Source organism: Spea bombifrons, chromosome 5, assembly GCF_027358695.1.
Source record: "Spea bombifrons isolate aSpeBom1 chromosome 5, aSpeBom1.2.pri, whole genome shotgun sequence".
NCBI lineage: Eukaryota > Metazoa > Chordata > Amphibia > Anura > Pelobatidae > Spea > Spea bombifrons.
Window position 1 is genome coordinate 71,267,235 of NC_071091.1, and position 17,358 is coordinate 71,284,592.

A 17,358-nucleotide genomic window follows, 5' to 3' on the forward strand; every position below is an offset into this window, starting at 1 on the left:
ATTACATGAATGAAAAAAACATGTAGGTATCCATCATTGTGAAGATATTCACGCTATTTTCCAAACCAGCAGTGTCTAGCTTTAAAAAAAAAACAAAAAACATTTTCCTTTCATACCAAGGAAAACAAAATAGGAAATTACAGTTCCAGAATTTGAGTGAACCAATGCCACAATAATTGATTTTCTCACTTAAAATATCCTCTCTGCACACTTTCAGTGTAAAGAAAGGGCACATGCTGCTTCAGCTGCTGCGGCGATAATAAAAAATTCTGCCAATCATTACAGCGATAATGGTTTTAAAGAACATACTGTGAGGATAGATTGGGTAGCAGGTAGACGGCTACCGGATTTATCAGCTCATGGCATTTTTGGACTTAGTCCACCATCCATACCACAGCAATAAAATCTAGGATGCTACAGCACAAAAATAGGCAAAAGTGAAATTATTAGCCGGTGTCATACGAGTAATGAAAATTGACGCAAATTGTCACTATATACACATTGGAACAATCAGAAACCTCCTGTGTTTATTGCAGTTTCTTGATTTGGAAACATTTGACATAAAAGTACATTTTTGTCTTTATGCTAGTTCACGTGACAGTGGTGACAGTAGGGTAAATAATATAATTATTGGAACCTCAAAAAAATTATAGGTGTACAGCAATTAAAAAACGGCATACCTTCATAGTTTGGGGTAAGCAACATCGCAAATATTTTTGTTATAATTTTCCTTAGCTCTTGTGACCACCAAGATTAATGTTGAGTTGTTCAGCACAGGATTTAGCACTTACCTATTGCAACTACCTTTAGCTTGTTTTCATGTTAACTAGAATAACTCTCTAGAAATACGCAGTTTAAAAGTAAAGCATAAATTTGCCTTATTGGAGCTTATATCTGCGGCTAGAGGTGGCGGAATTAGCATATCAATTCATTTCAGTTTTAGTCTTCTCTGAAATTTTACAAGACAGTCAGAAACTGACACCAAATGGATACCCAGAAATAACTTAAAAGAAGGAATAATCATCCAAATTCTGTCAAGGGCAAGTCAGGATTATGACTCCCAGTGGCAGAGAGAGTTTCTAATAAATGTATTAAATACAGTTAAACTAGCTGATTTAGTGTACTAAACCGCAAAATAGATTGGGCTATCCTTGACCTACTAATTCAAGTAGTCTGACTGCTTGTACCCAGCACAGGCACTGGAAGTCTCTGATGTTTTGTCTTAGTAGGTTAGTTTACAAATGCTTCACTAAAAAGACTTATCCAAGAAGACGCTTACCTGTGTGTATTCGTATGTGACGAGTTAACTGACTTGGCTTTTGAAATGTTTTACCGCAATGTGGACAAGAATAGGAAAAACCACTTCTATCAATGTTTCGATTATAAGACCTAGTGCTTGCAACTCTGGGGGAAAAAAAAACAGAAAGGATGTGAGCCGTTACCAAGAGAACACTATTTATCACTTCAAAAACCGAGGTTAATTTGCAAAGCTGGGACATTGCCGAGGAGTTAACACTACAAATCACATAGTTCACCGTGAATAATTAAGGGCCGCAACGTTTGCATAAGCCTGAATTATACCAATGGTTAGAGAAAGTGAAAAAAAAAAGGAAATATTTGTGCAAGTTAGCTAGTTTTTGTAATTTTATCATATATGTAGTGGAAGTCACTATGCTATGGCCATGTTGCCATTGACCCATTCATTGACCGTATCCTGCACAAGCTACAAAATTGATTGTTGGCTTGCAAGAGCAGGGCCATCTTCTTCCCCTTCTGTATCAGTGTGTCTTAATCATCACGGTTAATGTTACTGGCAATTTTGTATATTGTCATTGTAAAGGTTATTGTAATAGAGGTACAATATTTACTAGAGTCCTATAAATAAACCCAAATACTTCAGATATATGGTGTGTTCTTGTCTAATGATGTCCTTGCGGAACAGGGTGGACCAACCTGAGTGTGTTTATTCAACTAGACAGACATAACAGGTCATGCATAATGCACACACAGAGTTTGCCACTATTGCTTCTGATCGCATACTCCATGAATCAATACCATTTTAAATTATATCAACTTCTTGGGGACAGGTGTAGTTTTAACATATTTTTAGGAGTTCTAATAAAATTTGGCCATCAATTAATAACGATAAAAGCAGAACATTTTTCCTTACTAAAATTATTAGTAGAAAAAAATAAATGAATTTTTAGTTGTTCCTACCTAATTTTAAAGTGCGTTTTCATGTGATCCTTGAGTTGTGGTGCTGTGTCAAATGTCTTTTTGCATGACTTGCAACTGAAGGTCTTGCTCCCGGAAAGCTCCTGGCGATGTTCTTCCATATGCAGAGACAGGTGGCTTTGTAGTGTGAACTCATCTCCACATTCTGAACAGATAAGGGTCTGTGAAAGAGAAATAGATGCCAGCTTTATACCTTCATGAAAATGTGATTCTTAGCAGGGTTGATCATTTTGATCTGCTGTTGTGATTGGTGTACCCTAGCAAGTATTAGTTAACAGACAAAAACAGCAAATGAATACACTCTCCTATAAAGGTGAACTCCGCAAGGACTCCTCAGTGTCAATAATCGCAGTATAAAACATCCACTGGATCACAGGTATACATGTGAGGGGGGAAAGGAACAAACATAGCATTGCTGCGTGTGAAAGTTAAAATATAATCTCAATTTATTAACCCCTTAATGACAAAGCCCGTACATGTACCGCCCATTGTCCTTAAGGGGTTAAAATATACTCACACATATAATGCTTATCCCTTGAGGAAGTCAGGAGTACTCAGATGAAATGCATAGGGTGCAGGTGGCATAGATTAATTTATTTTATTTATGTTATTGTGGATGCTGGTTCCAGGATTTGGTTTGCTTTTGAAGCTATTACTTTGTGGCTTTCCTGGCCAGAGGTTGCTGTGTCTTATTATATCAACCTGGACGAAGCTGACCCACTATATCTGTGTAACATCGCCAGTGACTGGTAACCCACATCCATAGCGTTTATTGCACATGAGCTGGTTCTCGGTGCACCTTTTACTTAATTAGTATTATTTATTTAAATAAACTGCGATCAGATTTTTAACTATCATACAGAGTTACACTATATTTGTTCCTTTCCCCTCGCCTGTATACCCGAGTCTGGGAGGAGACGCCTCGTTCTAAGTCCATATGCTGTGATCCAGTGGATGGTGACATTTTCTGCTTCTGTTGTAGTTAACTGAGAACTCGTACAGTAAGAGAAAAATTAGTACCATAACTCTGGAGACGTTCTCCATCAAGGCACTCAAATAGATTTCTTGTAACATTGAAAAGAAAAATCTGCATCCATATATATACCTTGCTACTAAGGTGTAAAAATGTAATTGGGGACAAACTGAACCCTGTTTCACAGCTGGACTGTAGTGGAAGAACCACTGTCCAGACCTTGAACCACATGCAATCATAACATTATTGAGAGAAGTATATTAGCTCCTTTCTTAGTATCGCTGTAAGCTCGTTTGAGCAGGGCCCTCCTCACCTGTTGTCTCTGTTAGTCAATTTGTTATGTTACATACTACTTGTTATGTCCTGTCTACCCATTGTACAGCACTACGGAATTTGATGGCGCTATATAAAACAATAAATAATAATAATAACTGATGCCACCAAACAGCTACAACAGAGATGTTGGATAGTGGATAACACCATCTACCTAGGTGTCCACATGAGACTGATATCTGCTCACCAGTTGAGAAGAGGTAATCAAGATGGCAGGGGAATCACAAAAGAAAACAAGAACGTTCACTTTAATTACCTCCTCTTTTTCGTGAAGCATAATATGAGCTTTAAGACTGGCCACACGCGAGAATTTCTTGTTGCATGCAGGACACGTGGGGTCAGTCACATTATGTGTAGATTTATGAAGTGTCAGGTTGAAGTCAATATTAAACGACATTGGACACTGGTCACACCTATGAGGCTGAAAAGCAGAAAAAAACTCATTAGGCAAGCTCCTTCTCTCAAAAAAAAAACAAACACAAATAAGAATATAAAATATGATTTATTAATAGTATCCACAAACATATAACGTATAATTTCCTCACCTTATCATTTTTCTCATGATCACGCATATGCCTCTGGTATTGAGACTCTTTCGGGAAGGTAAGTAAGCAGATGCCACACTTGTGAGTTGTTCCATGATATACATTATTATTCTCAGCATTTAATGTCTCTGCACCTTCTGAAAAATCTACAGAAAGAGGAAAAAATAGGTATGTTTAGTTTTTATTTTTGTTTTAAAATGAAGAATCATGCTCTCATCTATTAATCAACTGAAGTATTAGAATCTGTATTTTTGCTCTAATGAGTAGAGAAACTGTCACCATGCTTTTGGACAAATTTCATCGACAATAATTTGACCATTTCTACTGTGTTTCAAAAGCCCTCTTCATCATTTAATGCACACATTCAAATTATACCCAGTCTCCTCAGGACAGAAATGGCGTTCTTCAGGTACCATATATATTTATTTATTTGATCCATCATTTAGTACGAAAAGAAAGAAATCTAACCTGAGAATTTATTTTTCCTTGCCCATTCCCTGGTAGTACCTGGAGGTATATCAAGGTAGGTTAGAAATAGTAGAAGACCTTTCTCTAGTTTCCCAGCGTCATCCAAAATGGCTACACTGAATATAAAAGGAAAGACATTCTAATAATAAAATATATATTAAGTGGGATAGTCAAAAAAGCGCTATCAAAGAATTTAAAAGGTAAAGAGATTCTCAGGTAAGAAGAAGAAGGTGTTTCTGTCGCACCTGGAGGTGTACAAAAGAAGACAGTGCCTACCAGTGTTCCCTCTAAGCTGTGCGCTTGTGCGCACGCACATAGCTTTTATAGAGAGCACACACTTCCAAAAATTGTGCGCACAACAGTTTTTCCCAAAAACAGAAAAAAATTATAATTTTATTGAAACTTTATGCGGCGCGGATATTGTGCGCACAAAATTTCTGCTCTGTGAAAATTTTTGCACAAGATACATTTTCTGCGTACGCCAACTAAGAAAAATTAGATGGAACATTGGTGCCTACCTTTTTTTTTTATCTCCCAGCATGAGATCCCTTATTATTATTTATTGTTTTATATAGCGCCATCAAATTCCGTAGCGCTGTACAATGGGTGGACAGGACAAAACAAGTAGTATGTAACATAACAATTCGACTTACAGAGACAACAGGTGAGGAGGGCCCTTCTCTGTAGCCATGGAAAAATACCACTAGTCCTGAGCCCTTGCCTTGCCTCTGCGTCTCCTTTACCATGTTTTAAACATTTTTATCACAACTACCTTTTGTTTGAGTTTGTGTGTTCATAAGCCGTCACGCAAGCTTCTTTGTATTGCGTTGGTTCAATAGGGTTGGGTCACTCCATTTTTTTTTTTTTTTTTAAACACTATTGCAATATTATTTCTCAAATACCGTATTTGCTCGATTATAAGACGACCCCCCAAAATCTAAATATTAATTTAGGAAAAAAACAAAAAGCCTGAATATAAGACTACCCTGTAGGAAAAAAAGTTTTACTAGTAAATATTAATTCATGTAAACAATTTTTTCATATTTAATAAAAGCTATGATTGAGAAAAATATATATTTTTTTTATTTCCTTTTATTTGCCAACCTGCCCCCCCAGTTATGAACATCTGCCCCCAAGGTTGCCACTCTGCCCCCAGAAATGCCTTAATCCCCCTTTATTTGCCACTCTGCCCCATGATGTGCCTTTTAACCCTCTATATGCCACTCTGCCTCCAGAAATGTCTTATGCCCTCCTATATGCCACAGTGGCATATAGGGGGTTAAAAGGCATTTCTGGAGGTATATTATATAACTGCTAACAGCAATCAAACTCCTATCAAGCCAATGCAGCCAGTACATGCTGGAACCTGGGGATGATAGGAGTTTGAGTACAGCCTCCCTATGCCATGCTACCACCCCCCCCTTACACATCCATGCTACCACACACTCATTCACAAACATTTAAATACTCATTCATTCCATTAATCACACATACACACACACACTCAAACCCCCCACCCCCTTACCTGAACTGCAGGTCTCCCACTCGCAGACAGCTGCAGGGGCCCGGCTGTGCGAGCAACTTCTCTGGCCCCGCCCCCAGAGGAAGGAGGGGGAGGCAGAATTATGTGACACTCTGCTAGCTTCCTGCTGCTAATAGAAGAGACGCTGCTCGGGACCAAAGCACCAGTAAACAGCCTGGCCCCAGCAGACATTTTTTTGAGGTCTAATTAGAAGACGACCTCGATTATAAGACGAGGGGTATTTTTCAGAGCATTTGCTCTGAAAAAAACCTCGTCTTATAATCGAGCAAATACGGTACTTACCCTAGAAATAAAGTGTAATTCATAACTATTTAGTGGTGCATGTCGATTTTAACATTAAATGCGTACAGAAAACCTCAATATGTCTCCTGGCTGAGGCCCTTAGCTTGTATGCTGTTGGAGCCTCATTTAATTTTTTTATTTATATTTTTTAACATCTCTGCAGTATGCAGAGTTGAGGTTGTCATGTACAGTCTAAAGCAAGACGTTAATTGCTGGCGCTATTCCAATAAATAATAAATTTATTATATCTCTGAAAAGAATACAAAACACAAACATTATTTAGTTTTTCCAATGATGTTAGATACTCTAGAGATACTAAAACCTATTCCCTCTCATATTTTAAATAAATGTTTGGGGGGGAAAAGCAAAGGCTTTTGCCAGCTTTGATGTAAATTTGTAGTTTTAATTCATCCCAAACTTTGCAAAAATTCTACCGTTAGTATATACACCGATCAGCCATAACATTGTGACCACTGACAGGTGAAGTGAAAAACATTGATAATCTTGTAATCATGGCACCTGTCAGTGGATGGGATAGATTAGGAAGCAAGTGAACATTTCATCCTCAAAGTTGATGTGTTAGAAGCAAGAAAAATGGGCAAGCATAGGGATCTGAGCAACTTTGACAAGGACCAAATTGAAATGGCTAGATGACATCTCCAAAACTGCAGCTCTTCTGAGGTGTCCCCAATGGTCATTATCTTTTAAAAGTGGTCAAAGAAAACGCAGTGAACCGGCAACAAGGTCATTAATGCACATGGGGGGAAGGCTGGCCCATGTGGTCAAATCCAACAAACAAGCTGACCCCTGCCCACTGCCGAGAGCACCTACAATGGGCACATGAGCATAAGAACTGGACCACGGAGCAATGGAAAAAGGTGGCCTGGTCTGATGAATCACGTTTTCTTTTACATCACGTAGATGGCCAGGTGCGTTGATTACCTGGACAACACATGGCACCAGGATGCATCCATGGAGGCCCCACCTCGTATCTTACAGGACTTAAAGGATCCACTGCTAAAGTCTTAGCACCAGATACCACAGCACACCTTCAGAGGTCTAGTGGAGTCCATGCTTTGTTGGGTCAGGGCAGTTTTGGCAGCAAAAGGGGGGCCTACACAATATTACGCAGGTGTCACAATGTTATGGCTGATCGGTGTATATGTCTGAACAGTTAATTTGACTGAAAAAAATCCTTACTTTTCAACAAACCAAATAAGTAAAACCAGACATTGAGAGCGTGTTCCTTTTATTATGCTGCATCAGTGTGTTTGTGTGTGAGTATATATTATATATAATTTTATTGTAAAGATTAAGTGACACAGCAACCAGGCTCAAGCCATAGCCGAGGAATAAAATACAGCTAAATAAGGTATCCACCAAGGTTTTCCTTGTTTTCAAGGTCTTTTCACTCTTTTTTTCAGTAAATATGCGGATTAGCGATTTGATATAAATAGGCATCCATCTGCTGACATTACAATTCTAATGGTAGACTGAATAACAATGCCTAATTAGAAGGTCAGGTGCACAATACTCTGGACACGGACGTTTACATTGCAGGCAACACATATAACACACGTGTATTAAAGGCGCCATTATCTTTTGACTAACTTTTAACCCTGTGAGTGCCAATCCACGCATACAGTGAAAGGGTTACATGTCATTGGCAAGTCACTTCGCTGAGCCAAATTATACTTTAGAGAGTTTAGGGTCTGGCGCAGTGTTACACAACAAAGACATGGAATCCATCCGTAACGATGCTCCCTTTAATCAGACACCATCCTTTACTTTGCCCCCGATACCAGCTCAACCAAGCCTGCTCTCTCATCTTCCCCTATTGTAGCCTCTAGTCCGGGTGCTACGTCCCCCCCACCCGTATCATTCCGCCCTATCTCCGGGCGAGTCTAAATCACACTCAAAGCGCGGCCTCTCCACCACATCCGGGGACTATATGATCTTAACGACAACAAAACTATCCACACACGCCCGCCCCTCGCGCCCTCTTTTTCCCCAGTTACACTCTCCCAGTGCCCAAAGATGCTTTTTCACCTGGATGTGGTGCGTTCACACCGCGCGATTTCGGAGGTCGGCCCCGAGGCATTGGGCTCGGATTATTTTTTCTTTCGGGTTAATATTGCTTCTTCCTCTATTTTCCGCAACGGCGGCGGAAGCAGCAGCATTGGCTTGAAGGGAGGAGGGGGGAGGAAGACGCGTCCGCGGCGGAGGGAGAGATAGGGGCGGGACTCAGACAGTGACGTCATGTATGGAGTTGTACAGTTCGGTGTGCCGGTAACGATTTAATATTTCCAACCTGCACACCGCTTGGTTGATGGTCGTTATTACAGATCAGCTACATCGCAAAACAGCAATAGATGTATGCAACTCGAGAATCGTTTGTGTATTAACGATGACGCTCGCGGCGGCCATGCTAATTCCTGGCAGTACCAACTCCAGAGTACTGGCAAATAACGGAATCCGTGGCTTGTTAAAATAAGTGGATTTGTTAATTTCTGCCTAACGTAAACTTTGATTCTTGATCTGACCATGAAGTAGACGCCAGGTGTTCTGTGCCCTGGCCATCTATGAGTTGCCGTTATATGGTTCAGGCGATATGGTTTATAATGGAGATGTGGTGGGTTGTTTTATGATTACTTGTCCTTTATGATTCTGTTATTTTGAATTTAGTCTCAAAATGCAATAAAAATAATACAAATAAATGGATTTGTGTCGTTCTCATTGGTACAATAAAGCATCCTATTGATTTTTGTGGTATTCCCTCATAAATGCGTTCGAATGTAGTGTGCTTAAAATACAGCATACTTGGGTTTATTCAAAATCCCCACAAACCCGTGCAGAGTTAAGAATCAAGGTAAGTATGTAATAATACAAGATTGTAAGCTTGCAAGCAGGGCTCTCTCCACCTAATGTATGGGTTTGTCTTAGTCTGTCAATTCTCGCCTCGTCATACCCCTTGAATATATGTATTGTATTAAGCGCTGCGTAAACTGTTGGTGCTATATAAATAAAAGATAATAATACTTAATTGTGTCTATTCACTAAAAGGAGAGTTGGGAAGTGAGGGAGTTGAAACCACAACTTTCCCTTTAGTGAATACGCCAGGGATGTTGGGGGACCACTTCCATCTTTCTTTTTCAGCAGTTCCACTTCTCTTGCCTCTTCTTTTTCAATATTTGTGTCTGCTTCTCCCCTGTATCCACTCCTTTGACCAGGCTTTCCTGAGTGCTTCCTCAAAGGGGTTGAAGGAACGGGAGAGAGGCTCTTTATGTGGTGCGCGCTGTGCTTCCTTGTTTTGAGGAACTCCAAGAACCAGAATAATTCGGACAGATTCTTAGAGACAGGTTTCTACAGCTCTCTTTCTACACAAAAATGTCTGCCGCTTGAAGTAGTTCCACAAAAGGACTGAGCCATGCCGCTGTTTCTTCAAATGATGGAGAGGGTGTGCATGGAAGCTGCGCCTTTTTGAGGAATTGCTTCAGAAGGCCTGTCAACAGAGATGATACCCAGGAGAAGTGAACAAAGACGGAAGGGAGATGAAGGAAAAGAGACATGGAAGTGTTTGGCTTAGAAGGTAAGGAGGCATTGAGAGTGAAAAAAATCTGCCATACCAGTCCCCCCACCCCCACCCAAAAAAAAGCTTGTGTAGCTTTAAAACTTTTCTGTGTTGACCCATTAAAATGCATCAATTAAAGAATCCATGTTCTCTTGGTGTGATATAGCAATGTCCATTTTTATTGTTAGAGAGAAGGGTGGCAACTCCAGTTCTTTCATGTTGCTTGCTTATATAGGGTTTATTCACTAAACTGGAACCGTGCAGGAGAATGAAAACTTTAAATTCACCTTCTTCATTTTAAAAGACCAGCCCCTGTGAAATTCCCTACATCCCAAGTGTCCCTTTTTGGAACCTTAATCTATCTGTTCTTCTTTGCTCACCTGATGTCCCTCAGAAAGCTCGGAATATTTATTGGGGTACGCATCTCACAATGTTCTAAAGCCCTAAAATTACAGCAAAACTTCCAATACAGCAATAATTCCGATACAAGGTGCCAAGTAAAGCCCTACCTCCTAGCCGTGCCTCTAACCACACCACCTAAAACTGTCCCTCTTTAGCTCTTTAGCTTCAAATGAAATTCGAAGGGTCAATGCGCCCCCTGTGTAATTAAATCACCAAGATTACTTGAATAGGTAGCCTTCTCAATGTTCAAACTTAGGGGAAGCCTTCACATTTGTAGTTCAGGTAATAGATGGTAGATTTGTCAATGAAGTTTGCAGAGCCAAAAAGATGAGGGATCAGGTCTGTTTTAGCTGTTGCGGTCGTATATACATTACCAAATTAACTACTCATCTTAATTCACACCTTAGTAAATAAACTCGTAATCTATGGAAAAATATACAAGATTTATTCAAAGGTAGCGCCAGTCAGACATGTTCTGCTACTTTGATTTGCCTCTTAAATAATTTATATTCTTTGGTGAGACTGTCCAGTTAATCAGTATAGGAAAACGTGATGTGTCAACATTTTAGAACTGGCCAGCATTTTTTTTTTCTACTTTTTAAAAACTGTGGTAGCAAGCAGTCATATTACTTTTGAATAACTTTTTATTATTAGAGAAGGTACTGATTGGTCTGTTGGGTAAACCTACCTGCTTTTGAACATATAGGGGATCAAATGTCTAATTACACTACTGAATTGTCTTTGCTACCCCACTGATTGATTGGTACATTATACAGGGCTTCCTGTGTTGTCAGAGGAGGGTTAGCACCTTTTGGCCCATTGAGCAGGTATAGCGTAGTGGCCCCTTGACCCCCAAGTAATCTATGTACACTAAAACATACGCCATCATACCCACTCTTTCAATCACACCACAAACCTTGTCTGCAGCTTTTTCTTATAGCTGGCACACTGCTATGATGGCACACTGTGCGACTAGCCACATTTTTAACATCGTGTTATGTGACCCCATTGTACTCCCACCAGGGAGTGTGTGTGTACAGTATATCTTAAAAACATTGCCTGGCTGCCTACAAAAGACAGCCTCTGGTTCTGCAGGTATGGAAGGATGCTTGCCGTACATCATACATAGTTTAAAATTAAATGTCAAGTTTTACTTCACTTTGTGTAGTTGGTGTTAAATAAGCTAAATACATTAAAGGAATTTAAACATGGGGGTATAGGTGTAAGCTGTGGAGTGTTTTGAATTAGGGCAGTGATAGCCCGTATGCCGTATACCCAAGCACAATTCACGCAATAAGGTGAGCAAACTCTTCGGCATGCCGCTACTCCATGGGCTGGGATCTTCCATGTAAACCACCTAGTAAGAGTGCGTCAAGCTTGCAGAGTGTCCATAGCAACACCACCAAGTGCCATATGTGAGAGTGCTTGGTTATGAAGTCATATCCTGGGGCTCATCATAGAGGACACCGTCTGCAGCTGGAAATGCAGGGACAGCTGATGCTGTGATCCATTTACACCATGGTTTGACCTTTCACTGGTTTGACCTATACAGGGACTGTAAAGCTATCCAGAACTTAAGACGAGACCAAGGGGTAAATGAGGACTGAGAATTGCAGACTTGATGAGCCGAATAGTTCTTACCTTTCTATAGTAAAACTGGCAAGACGAGCATTGGGCAGGGCTAAGGCCCGCACTTCTTGCAGAGGTAACTCACTGGTGTTGGCCCTGCACTATAATAGTAAAATCGGTACTTTTAAATGTGTCACCTCATCTGCAAACTTTAAACAGAATTTATCTTTCGTTTTAGTCTTTCCTTCTCTGTTTCTCTCCCACTCTCATGTAATGTAAATGTTTATCTTTATTATTCTAACCAAATATAGCCGAGCTACAAGTTTTAAAAATGGATCCACATCCATTTTCCATTTCTCTCCTGATCTGTACAGTGTCGCATTATTAACTGCAAGGGGCATCAGCAAATGAAATAAATAAAATAATACTAACTTAAAAAACATAGCAACTTTACAGTCTTTGTCTTAAAAAAACTGCCTAAACAGTATGCATTTTTAATAAATGCACTTTATAGTTTGACAGTTTTATTATGTCACCTTAGGGATCGATAAAGGGGATTTATATCCTGTTTGTCGAAAGTAGGACATTAATGATGCATATTATGCAGCTGCATGACAACAATATTGCCAAGACTTTAGTTCTCATTTTAGGTTGAAAAATAGCTTCTGCTATGATATAATAATGATTTCAATGCATGAGGCCCACAAGAGGTCACCATAATACACAGTTTTCCACACACAGTTAGTATCAAAGGTCTGGACATTATTCCTGTTGAATGTGACATATTCTTGGCTAAAAACAGCTCTGCAGGAAAATTAAGTGTATTTAAAGAACACTTTCATACTCCTAGATATGCCAGGAACTTGACTGCCATATTGACATTTTACTTGATGACCTCTGACATTTGATGCATAAATGGCAAATGCCCATGGATGGATTCTGTTGATGAAATAGGCATGTATTTAATCCTGTTCCCAGTAATGTCAAAGTTTCCATTAAACATAATTGATAACTCTCTGGGTTTCACCTGGAGACTCCAGGTGAAGCACTGCTCCAGGTTTCTGTGTGATGGCCCAAAATGCAGGGGTCCCGGGAATACCGTTTAGACATGCCCCACACCTTCCCATGACCATTTCCCCCTTCCCACCCATACGGATATAAAGTGGCCTGGTACATAACGTCATCTTCCACCCTACAGGCGTTATTGAGGTGGGAGGGTTCCGGGGAACCGGAGCCTGTAAGTTCCCTGGAATGCTTTTAGGTAATGTGTGCTTTAACAGCTAAGACGTTGGGGTATTCTGGACTAAGCCCAATGTGCCTTTAGGGTGGTAAGTCTGGGAGGCAGCAGTCATTTTGACACAAAAATGTAGGATGATTCCCCTACTGGGCAATCAGACTCCTTGGTGCACCACTTAACTAAGGAACCTGTTGAGGAGATCAGATATCCCCCTTGTAACTATCCCATTTAAACACCATACCATTGAATGTGGTATCAGTGCCGGGTGTCCTTAAATTACATCACATCCCAGCGCTCAGTGGTGAGTGGTGGAGGCTTCTGAATCAAGCCTAAGATGGCCCTCAGCTTAAATACACCACACACCTTGCATTATCAATTGAATAAACACTGATCGTTCTTACACCTCTTGGGTTTGCCCTCAAAATTTTCCTTTTCGGTATATATACAGATCTAGTAATCAGTTATTATTGATACATCAGTATAATACACCAAATCAGCATGAAAATAGCCTAGAAACAGTGTCAGCGTGATAAACAGGTTTGTAACCACATTGTACTATTTGTCATTGTGCACGTATTCCTTTCTGTCAATTCCCATGTTATTCTGTTGTTTGAATGCCACACAGTGCTATTTGACCAGGTAATTTCACCCTAAATAGCTGGAAGGTAAACTGACACAATACAGAGCATTAAGCATTCATGGGTTTTACATGTTACATGGTTTTAGGTAATATCAGAAACAAATAAGCTAATCATATTTCCTGCTTTTAAATGCATTTTGTGTCAAGGCTAACTGATATAATTACACATTTTTCAATAGACTGTAATATATTTTATTTCAAATGAAATGAATACAGTATTTTATTGTTATTTACTGCAGTTATGTTCTATAAAGTTGCAGTGAATACTGACTGACCAAGGGGAAATATAGGGTTTCTGAGTGCCTCTGGTCTCAAATTTTTTTGTCAGCTGATCAATATATAACCATGTATTTATGTGTGTTGCTATTTAAAGACCGCCATAACACAGACACACATACTAACACACACTAATATACAGTACGATACAGCAGGGCTTGACAAATTTGTTGTGAATCTAGGCGCCAGGTAAAAAAGTTAGGAGCCAGGATTTTTTTAAACTAACAGTTGGTCAGGAGGGATCTGATCATCATCAGCCCACTTACTAAACTCACAGCGCTTGACCTGGAAGCACCCTGGACTTTCAGGTCAGTGCTGGTTTTTTTTTTATTATTCATTTTTTTTAACTCTTTCGATGCTGATGTTCCATTGGAGCACAGCATTAACTGATGTTAACCCCTGCAATGCCATGAATGTGTCATACACAAGTGTGGCATTGAAGGGGTTAACGCTGCACTGTCGCTCTCATGGAGCCATCAGGCAGCAGTGGGGTGTTGTGTCAGGTCTCCACACTCATGTGGAGACCGAAGAACCCTCTCCCCTGTCCCTGAAGCTGCCTCTGGCAGCTGGGACTCAATTGCTGGTCTATAGACCAGCCATTGCAGGGAGGGGAGTCTCTGATGACTGCTGTAGGCTTCCATGCCTACAGGAATCATCAAAGGGCTTCTGGGGGCTCGTTTTTGCTGTTGCTGGTCTGCCTGGGCTTCCAGGCAGACCACCAGCAGCAGAGCCCTGTACAAAACGGGAATTAACCCCTAAATGCCGCGATCGCGGCATTGAAGGGGTTAACGCTGCACTGTCGCTCTCATGGAGCGATCAGGCAGCAGGGGGGTGTTGGGTCAGGTCCCCACACTTGTGTGGGGACCCAATCAACACACAACCCCCTTCCCTGAAGCTGCCTGTGGTAGCTGAAAACACGATTACTGGTTTTGCAGCAATCGCGTTTTCAGCCTAGAGCCTACAGGATCACTCCGTGGGAGTGATCTCAGGCTCGGGGGCGGGCTCGGAGTGGCTGTGCTGTCTGCCCAGACTCCTGGGCAGACAGCAGCGCCCCCGTGTGGTTACTCAGCCTCTTACATCCACAGTTTTTTATGGATGTAAGAGGCTGACAAAACCTAGGCGCCAGGACAAAATTCTCTGTCGCCATGGCGACCTGGCGCCTGGGATTTGTCGAGCCCTGCGATACAGACACACACTAACACTTCATTTTTTGATACCTCTGATTTTGTTTGCATGTGAAGGTGAAGTCCCTAGCTCTCCTGCATCCTCTCTGCCCTCACATGATGATTGCGTCTGAGCACCAGAATTACATCAAATCTCCACGCTCAGACTCGGTGTGAGGAGAGCAAGTGAGCACAGCCTGCTGGTATGTGGCCCAGGGGAAAGGGGCTTGGTGGCACTGATTTCTAGGCTATGGGGCCTCTGTTTAGCGGTTTCAGCCGGTGATGTGCATGCACTGCTGTATATGTCTGCAAATGGCGATGATTGCATCCTGAGTAGTGATTTTGCTGTGAGTTCACAAATAATGAAAATTTACGGTAACTGTTGCGCATCTTATTTTCTGTAACTGTTGCCCATCTTTATAATGATCTTACTTCTAGGCATGGTTTTCAGTGCAGACTCCACACCTAATAACTATTCGCCATGTTTGAAATGTAGCAAAGTCTAGCCTCTCGTTTTTGTGACGGTGTGGGTCCATACCATCTCTTCCAGGGCTCCTTGTCCATCTGTAGTTCTTAATGACTTAGGCCAGGGGCATCCAACATGCGGCCCGCGGGACCTCGAGGTGTGGCCCGCGTGAGATCGGCAGCCAGGGCAACCGGGATCACAAGGGCCCTGCTGCTTACCTGTGGGATGGTCTTTTATACTGCACAGAAGAAGCGGAACCCAGCAGAGTCACGTGAATGTACGTGACATCACATGACTCTGCTCCATTCCTGCTTCCTCTGTGCAGCACAATAGAAGTGCAGTACAATAGAACGCAGAGGGAGGCCGCGGCCCCTGCTGAAGTCTGTGAGCGGCATTGAGAGAGCTGCAGTGCAGGTAAGCGGGTGGGGGAGGCTGTTTGAATGAGTATGCATGATTGAGGGAATGAATCTGTGAATTAATGAGTATATGAATGAGTGTGTGTGATAGCATGGATGTGTAAGTGGGGGGGGGGCATGGTACAGGGTGGGTGTAAGTGATGTGCAGACCCCATACTGCTGGCAGCATCAATACACAAGGGGGGCACAGCTAGCCAGGTTTCAGCATGTGCTGGCTGACTTGGCATGATAGGAGTGTGATTGCTAACAGCATGCCTAGGTTCCAGCATTTACTGGTTGCCTGGGTATGATAGGCAATTATGGTGCTTCAACCTACATATTAACCTCTTAAGGATAGAGCTTTTATTATTTTTGTATCCTTCATGACAATGAGTGTTTGAACATTTTTGCAGTGTTGCTGTTTAGCTGTAATTTTCTCCCTCATGTAGTGTATCCACACAAATTATATTTTTTTTCACAAGTGCTTTCTTCAGATACTATTATTTTTATCATATCATCTTTAGAAAAAAATATTTATCTCATCTACAAAAGCTAATGAAAAAAACTACTAAATAGAGTCTAATATTTGTCCTGAAAATCCAGTGTTCTTTTATATATATTTTTTTTTTTAAGAGTTATAATGCACTATGTACAAGACGCATATTGCTATTTCCAAACCACATTTTTCAAATCTGGTCATACTTCGCCAATGTCCTATTTGGGACATCTTTGTAGCTGGTCAGTTCAATTTACCCCATCAAAACATATATCTTTGAAAACTAGACACCCAGGGTATTTCAAATGCTAGTATTTTAACTCTTTCCTTGCGCTTATTGTACCACCAGCCTTTGTCAAACTTTGTGGTAGTAGTTTCTTTTGTGTTTTCTTTTTACATGCATTGTTGATAGCTTTCTACACTTGTTTAACCCCATAACATGTCAGGAATGTCAATTGTCATTAAGGGGTTAAATTGATGATCATTAGCACCTGTTTGGTATAACTGTTTAATCATACATCTAACTATATGCCTGACTTACTGTGCAAGTGTACCTAGAAGAATTGAGAATCAACAAAGGGTGGTCACACCAAATATTGATGTGATTTAGATGTTCCTTCTGTTCACTTCACTCATTTTGTTAAATGATAAATACAATGTTTTACTGTTTTTGAACGCATTCTTGCTTTTCAGTGTTTTTTCATACTTTCCTATAACCTTTGCACAGTACTGCACTGCCCTTTTTATTTTTAAAGAAAAGCAAA

General features: G+C 40.8%; 1 protein-coding gene across 1 annotated transcript in view; it reads right to left on the minus strand.

Annotated features, from left to right (window-relative positions):
• The window catches only part of ZNF236 (zinc finger protein 236), a 52,301-nt gene extending 43,505 nt beyond the window's left edge, over positions 1-8,796 (minus strand). Inside the window, exons 1-5 of the mRNA XM_053468307.1 lie at positions 8,429-8,796; positions 4,087-4,232; positions 3,798-3,962; positions 2,218-2,396; positions 1,280-1,404 (exon numbers count right to left, since the gene is read on the minus strand). Of these exons, the coding sequence (XP_053324282.1) occupies positions 1,280-1,404; positions 2,218-2,396; positions 3,798-3,962; positions 4,087-4,232; positions 8,429-8,480 (667 nt within the window). The 5' untranslated portion in view covers positions 8,481-8,796. The remainder of the gene's footprint in view (positions 1-1,279; positions 1,405-2,217; positions 2,397-3,797; positions 3,963-4,086; positions 4,233-8,428) is intronic.
• Positions 8,797-17,358: the final 8,562 nt, after the last annotated feature.